Raw genomic sequence first — 7,467 nt, 5'->3', positions numbered from 1 at the left:
GAAGGCCACACCTTCTCCATCCTGACTCCCTCCCTCAAAATTCTTCCTGGTCACGGGCATTCGGAATCAGCTGATACACATTTTCCCTGATTCGGACCAGATCCAGGTAGAATTCCGAAGTCTCGAAGATGTCTATTATTGAACCATATCCTAACAATACACTGAGGTAGACTGTGCTGAAAAAAAAAAAATATTACCCAACATTCACCTGTTTATTTTTCTTTGATAAAAATGTACATGCGCTCCATTTTTTACGAGAGTGATTTTGAGTGATTTTTATATATTAAAATAAATACTTTTCCCCCTAATAATAAGAAAACCTTTCTGAATTAGAAAAATGTGAAAATCGCTGCTAGTGTAGTCTACAACCACTACAAATTTACTAGGAAAAGAACAAAAAATACCTAGAGCTACGTGTTTTGTTGTCGTTTTTGTTTTTTTTAAATCGACATACAGACCTTCCTATTTACAAAATAAATTTGGCAAAAAATACTTTCTGTACTCTTGCTCCTTGTACCCAATCGTGGAGGCTCCCCAGCAATAGGTGATAGGTAATTTCTCAAATCATATAAATAAGATAGCAATAGTCAATTGGGATTTGTGTCTACCTGTGCTCTTAATCAAGAATTGAGAGGACTCGGAGGTGGCTGTTATGTCTCTATCCCGTTCTTAAGTCCACAACTCTTAAGAAGGAAGCAATCAAAAACTCGTGACAAAATGCATTCAGGAATAATAACCCATGGGTGATGGTTTTGATTGAACCAAAGTGATGAGTTCACCGTGTTCTTTATTTGAGCAGCTGTGGTTGTTTTTTTCGGCCAAAGAGAAGAAATCTTGGGTTCATGCCCATTCGGAAGTTCTCGGTAGTGTGAAGGTCTTTATTGGTTTCTCCTCTGGACTCTACTCTCTTACGGGTTGCAACATGGTCATCACCTGAGAGTTGCGCTCAGGCACCACACCTGGCCCAGCTGGGGTCGCCGGGCCCAGAGCAGCTTCTGGGAGTTCAGTACTGAAGACAGTCGGAGGCCCCGAGGGCGGAGGAGACCAGGAGGTATTCTCAGCACCGCTCCCTTTTATATTGCTTCAGCGTTCTCAAAGTCCATCCGTGCTGTCGCTCTTTGGGATCTGATTTCGTTGTGTTTGCACGGTAACTGTAGGACATGCACACCTGGGAGGAGAAATGCCACACGAGGTACACACACAAAACCAGAGGATGAACACAGGTGTTCTTGAAGGCGGGCTCAGCTCTAGGTAGCTACCAGCTTATCTGAACAGTGGACCTTGGTATCCGAACCAGAACATCCGTAAAACCCAGTCTCTCACGTGCTCAACGCGGCCGCGCAACGTCCAAAAGGGTTAGCAGCTAATGTGGCTTAATTCCCAGAAAATGGATGCCTTTAAGACCAAACAAAGAGGCCAACTGGCGCCTTGATCCTGCCCTCCCCCGACACAGGTGGACCAGCTCACGACCACTCCTCTCTCCCTGGCGGGGAATAGAGTCAATAACTTATGAAGCTAATGCCAGAGATTTTTTTTTTAATTAAATATGTTACAAATATATTCTCAAAAACTCATTTTTTTTCCTTTTTCTTTTTGCCATTTTTTAAAAAATGTCCTGGCTTTGTTTGGTCTTGAAAAGATCCGCAATCACTCCAAACTAAATGCTCCTCCCTTGGCTCCCAGAAAACATTTTTTTTTTTTCTTTTTTCACCAACACGAAGGGAGGGGACACACCTGAGGGTAGACTTCTGATGCGAGAAGAGCCTGTTGAGGGCACAGTCTCCCAGCAGACAAGAAGGAAGGAGAGAAAGGGACCTGAGTTTGTGCGCACAGAACCTTCACGATCCAGTTGCCAATGCGTCAGCCCAGCACGAATAATGTGCACACGCACACACCCCAGCCGTGTCTCACCTGGACACACACTCACACGCGTGTTACACACATGAGCACATGCCGAGACTGCAGGCCCTTTAACCAAAGTATGAAAGCAGCAGCTATTGGTCAATCTGAGGAACTGACTTTGTAAAGAAGAAGAAAAAAAAAAAAATCCTTCAGCCTGGATGAGGACCAAAAAAAAAACCTTCTTGAAGCCCACCCTGTAAAGCTTGGAATTTTTCCTGGAACCAGGGTTGTGTTGTTTTTGTTTCTGTTTTTGTTTTTTCCTTTCAAACCTTTGTTCCACAAACAAGAAGTTTTATCTTTTATACTGTAGCTCAGACACCAGCAAAAAAAAAAAAAAAAATCTCTGTAAAAATCTCTGTAAAAATCTCTAGTAGATCTCTAGATCTACTAGAAAAAGGAAAGAAAAAAGAGACAGAAGACATCCTGGTTTGAAACTGTCGTTGCCCAAAAGGCAGCAGCCGTGGAAACCCTGCCCCCTCTGGTTCACAGTTAAATCCTCTCATTAGTCAAACTGGCTACCGGACGAGGGTGTCCTGGAGTCCCAAGAGGAACAGAAGTGTGTAGGAATCATCTCTGAGCTCCGTTTGACTTCGTGGGAGAGTCGTGAGAAACCTGAGTTTTCCGGAGGCGTTCAAACCAGAGGAAAGTGATGCTGAGAACCCCTTCCCCTCCCCGGGAGGCACTGTTAGGAGGGACTGGACCGAGGCAGGGTCAGAATCCGCCCGTTCTTCTTGCCCCCGTTCATGTGGGTGTAGGGGATGTGCTCCTCATAGTTCCGTTTGAGGCCGAGTGAGGACCCTCCCTCCCGGCCTCCCGCCTCCTCCCTCTGACAGTGTGAGGACCGGTCCAGCGGTACGCTCTCCATGTCCTCAAACTCCATCTCCAGTTCCTCGCTCTCGGGAGCCTTGTTCTCCTCGCTGTGAAAGAAGGAAACTTCTGGAAAGCTGGGGTGCAGGTCGTCCTTGAGCAGGTTGACGATCTCCAGGAAGGTCGGCCGCATCTTGGGGTTGAACTGCCAGCACATGCGCATCAGGTCGGTGCTGGGGGACAGAGGGACATGTCGGTGATGAGTCTGCGCACCCAGCCAAGCAGCCCCCCCGGCTCCTCCCCACAGCCCCAGAAGACAGGTGCTCACGTGTGTGGGCAACGGTCAAGGCAGAAAGAGCGATTCTAGGGGTGCCGGAAGCTGGTTTTGGAAAGGGCTGTCTCTTCCCAAATCTAAGTCAAGAAGGGCTCCTTCTGCACAGCGCTGGACGTGCTTTGTCACTGTAGACACCTCTGATCTCCCCCGCGATGTGGTGTATTTTGTAAAGTTTCATTCCCACCCTGGGGTTGTTTGCATAGGCTTCCCTATCCCACCCCCTCCCCCCCCAGCAATTTTTCTAGATCTAAAGACCCTTCAGGGTTGAGATTCGGGGGATCTGGTGGGTGCAGTGGTGTGGATTGAATTTTGGGAGCCAGCTCTGAGTGGCCATCCCATATGCAGGTACAGCCCGCACTTTCTGGACGATGGTGGAAGGGGCCTTAGTCATGGGACGAGTCCCTGCCTGGTGGGCCACATGGTATCTGCCTGAAGGAGACGCGCTGGTGTCCAGCAACACACAGGACCCCAGCCCGGCATCCATCCCCCGAGGCTGTCCCGGAACCTCCAGGCTACCACCTTACTCAGCCAAAAACATTCAGAACAGAAGCTGAGGGCTTGTGTTTTCAATTGTACCTCTTTATTTCTCCGCTGTAACATTTTCTAGGGCAGGAGTTGGCAAACTCCAGCCCTCAGACCAAATCCGGCCCCCCGAGCGTCTTTATAAATAAAGTTTTATCGGCACACGGCCACACCCATTCATTTATGTAATGTATGTGGTTGCCTTTGAGTTGATAGCTTGGACGGAAAGCCACATGGCCCATAAAGCTGAAATTATTTACAATATTTTTACGGTAAATATTCTCTTTACAGAAAAAGGTTTTGATCTCATGCCCTAGCACCTACTTAATCTCCCTGGTCCTGGAACTAAAGGCAGCTGATAACTGACGTGGCTAGGAAAGGAGCTTCAGGAGGCAATGGTTAGAAATATTTTGCTCAGAGTTTCCAAATAACTCTGCTTCATACTTTCTGCTCATAAAAGATTTCTTTGTACTAGGTTTTCTAAATTGATGTCTTATTCTTTGGGAGATAAAACATTAAAATGTCCTCCCTCTGTGAATTTTCAGGACAGCAAAAATTTTTCTTAATAAACACTGAAAAAGGACTTTATATATGATAAATGCTCCCGTAGAAAGTTAGAAAACACCCCAACATATAGAGAAAATACACCTCACATACAACTGTTCTTCAGCTATAACTTCTGGTGTTTTCTTTCTGGACACATTTGGAAATGTAATAAATATACACTTTTCCCACTGAATATTTTAATATAAGGTTATCCGCCAAGTTATAAAACAGTTTCATAAGCACCATTTGAAACATCAATTGCTACATCATATTCATTTATCAATTTACTTGGCAATTCTCATATGTTGGATATTTAGATCATTTCAATTGGGTTTTTTTTTTTTTTTGCAACTTTAAATAACATTGCTCTGAGTAGCAGACACAGCAAGGTGGTAAGAATGATCTGAATGTTTATCTTGCTATTCCACTGCTCGCACTACTTATTAAAACTGTCTTTATTTTTTCTGTTCTTTTCTTTCTTTCTTTCTTTTTTTTGCTAATTTAGGAAGATAAGACTCTCCTTTATTACCCTACATTTATTATGTATTGGATCATTAGTGAGGCTAAACAATTTTCCAAATGTTTAATGGCAGTGTGTATGTGTTGTTCATTTGATTCTATAATACAAATTTAAAACAAAAATATTCTGGGGGTAGGAGACATGTAATACATGCACCCGACAAAATTTTAAGTGTTGAAAGAATAAACAGTTAAACATAGGTCTCTCTCCTACCCCAAGTCCCCAGTTCCCTTCTCCCAGGTTTCTTGTACAACCTTCCAAAGACATGATATGCAATACAAGCACACATGTAAAGATATGATTTGCAAACACAAGCAGGCATTTAAGAAGCATGATGTGCAAATACAAGTTCATGCAAAAACATATGTAAACACAAGTGTGTATGCAGTAGCATGATATGCAAACACACAGGCATGTAGACATGATATGCAAACGCAAGCACACATGTAGACATATATGCAAACAGGACTGTGCGTGCAACTATGCAATATGCAAATGCAAGCATGCATGTATGTAAAGATATGTTATGCACACACAAACACACATGTAGGCATGTGGCATGCAAACGCAAGTGTGCACGTAGACAAAGGAAAGGCAAACCCTATCATGTGAGCAAGGGGCAATGCCTTTTGAACGAACACCTCACACACTGCACACCCTTTCTAGACTTACACTCTCTCTGGGCAGTTTTCAGGTTGATCCAGATATCCCCCATCCATGACGAATTTTAACACCTGTTCGTTAGACAGGCCTTGGTAAGGCTGCTCCGCCAAGCTGGTGATTTCCCAAAGGACCACGCCAAAGGACCTGCCAATGACAATTGTAAGTAGTAACAAAGAAGCCATGAACACACAGACACACATACACACACACACCCCTTCTTGCTTTGCTAGAACCTGGCTTTTCACTTAATAAAACAATTCACACTGCAATTCATAAATGCCTCTAAGATTGGTCTCCACCGAAATGTAAGGGTAGCCGTGCAAGGGTCCTGAGGCAGGACAGCATCTTCATTTCCTTGTTAAAGATCCCAGGAGGAAGGCGGGCTTTTTTTGCTCCTTCTTGCCAGTCACACTAGCGGGATCACCTGGAATTCGAGCCCAGCATCTATCTGTCCACCGATCCACGCACAACTAACTTACCACATGTCGGAAGAAGCGGTAAAGACCCCGTCCTTCAGGGACTCCGGTGCCATCCACCGTACGGGGAGCAGGCCCTTGCCCCCTTTCCGGTAGTAATCCGTTTCGTAGATGTCTCTGGTCATTCCAAAGTCTGACAACAAACAGTTCACATGCATTTAACCTTCAGCCTGTGGTCCTACTGTCTGCCATCTTGACCACCCTGCCCCTCGCAGAGCCCTTAGAGGTGCTCACCTGCCCCATGTGTGTGCTCACCTGCTCCAGGTATGTTCTCACCTGGCCTAGCTGTGTATGCTTACCTGGCCCAGGTGTGTGTATGTGCTCACCTGCCCTGGGTATGTTCTCACCTGCCCCAGGTGCGTGTGTGTGTTCACCTGCTCCAAGTGTGTGCTCACCTGCCCCAGGTATGTTCTCACTGGCTCCAGGTGTGTGTGTGTGTGTGTGTGTGTGTGTGTTCACCTGTTCCAGGTGTATGCTCACCAACCCCAGGTGTGTTCTCACCTGCCCCAGGTATGTGTGTGTGCTCACCTGCCCCACGTGTGTGTATGTGCTCACCTGCCCCATGTGTATGTATGTGCTCTCCTGCCCCAGGTGTGTGCTCACCTGGGTGGTGGCTGAACCCTGTAAGATGGATTCTGAGGGTATTCACGGGGAGGTAAAGGGAGAGGATGGGCCACAGTTTAAAGGAAGGGGTAAGAGGCACCGAGTGACACTGAAGGGGCATTCTGGCCCACAGCTTGGCAATCCTGGTCTCAACAGTGCTTCCTTCCCACCTGTACCCTCACAGGCATCCCAGACTGAACTTTTGCCTTTCTCCAGCCAGCCTGCTGTTACCCACCAGGTATGGCCCCCAACCCACAAAGCTGCCCCACCAGAAACCCAAAGTCCGGCGCCCCTTGGACCACCCCCCTTTTCTCGCAGCCCAAGGTGCCCATTCTCCCTCCACATCTCTCTGCGATCTGTCTACTCCTCCCCAAGGCTCACCCCCTTCTCCCACCTGTAGAACCCTCCTCTCACCTTGACGCTGATAGCCCACTGCCCCCGCGTCACTTCCTGCTTCCTATTGCTAATGTAAGATGCTGTCAAGATGACTTATTATGATGTGCAAGGCCCTTCCGGATCTGGGTCCCGCCTCTCTCGTTAACCTACATCTTATACTGTTCTGATCCTTTCTATGTTCATTTTATTCACACCATGTCAGCCATCCCTCCAGCCTCAGGGCCTTTGCATGTGCTGTCTCCTCCCCCGGCACACTCTCACTCAGGCCATCCTGACAGTCTTGGCAAAAATGTTGCCTCCTTGCAGAGAGAGACCTCTCCTGAGCTGCCCTCTGCCCCTGGGCGTCTCTCTTTCACGGAATTCTATTTCTTTCCTTCACTACTCTTTGCCCAGACTTCATTATCTTGCTGGATAAGTATTAACTATTTGATTGTTTACGTAGAGGAACACTGTCTGGTGGAACTTTCCCTGATGGTGGACATGGTCTATAGCCACACTGTCCAATACGGTCAGTAGCCACGAGGCTCAGGTGGTTACTGAATGCCCGCAATGTGGCTGGTGCAACTGATGGACTGAATTTTTACTTTCACTTAATTTAAATTAATTAAAGTTTAAATTTAAAAAGGCAAAAGTATAGGGATAAAGAACAGATGAGTGGTGCCAGGGGTTAGGAGTTGAAAGAAGCTTGACTTACAAAG

The 7,467-nt window shown here is 46.4% G+C and overlaps 1 protein-coding gene across 1 annotated transcript; it reads right to left on the bottom strand.

The window, feature by feature from the left end:
- Nucleotides 1-2,254: 2,254 nt before the first annotated feature.
- On the bottom strand, nt 2,255-6,200 carry LOC105810416 (insulin receptor-like). Its single transcript, XM_012644411.1, has 3 exons — nt 5,774-6,200; nt 5,304-5,438; nt 2,255-2,942 (listed from the first exon to the last, which is right to left on the bottom strand). Exons 1-3 carry the CDS (start codon nt 5,926-5,928, stop codon nt 2,588-2,590), a joined length of 645 nt encoding a protein of 214 aa, XP_012499865.1. The 5' UTR covers nt 5,929-6,200; the 3' UTR covers nt 2,255-2,587.
- Between the last annotated feature and the right edge of the window lie 1,267 nt (nt 6,201-7,467).

This window comes from Propithecus coquereli, unplaced genomic scaffold (assembly GCF_000956105.1).
Source record: "Propithecus coquereli isolate 6110/MARCELLA unplaced genomic scaffold, Pcoq_1.0 Scaffold21017, whole genome shotgun sequence".
Taxonomy (NCBI): Eukaryota; Metazoa; Chordata; class Mammalia; order Primates; family Indriidae; genus Propithecus; species Propithecus coquereli.
This window is presented reverse-complemented; position numbering and strand designations above follow the sequence as displayed.

Bases quoted from the DNA above. Each gene is read 5' to 3' on its own strand.
- LOC105810416 (XM_012644411.1), bottom strand. From the start codon at position 5,928: ATGCATGTGAACTGTTTGTTGTCAGACTTTGGAATGACCAGAGACATC. The intron at 5,439-5,773 runs GTAAGTTAGTTG...TGTCATTGGCAG, and splicing joins ACCGCTTCTTCCGACATGTG to GTCCTTTGGCGTGGTCCTTT. The intron at 2,943-5,303 runs GTAAGTCTAGAA...TCTGTCCCCCAG, and splicing joins GAAAACTGCCCAGAGAGAGT to CACCGACCTGATGCGCATGT.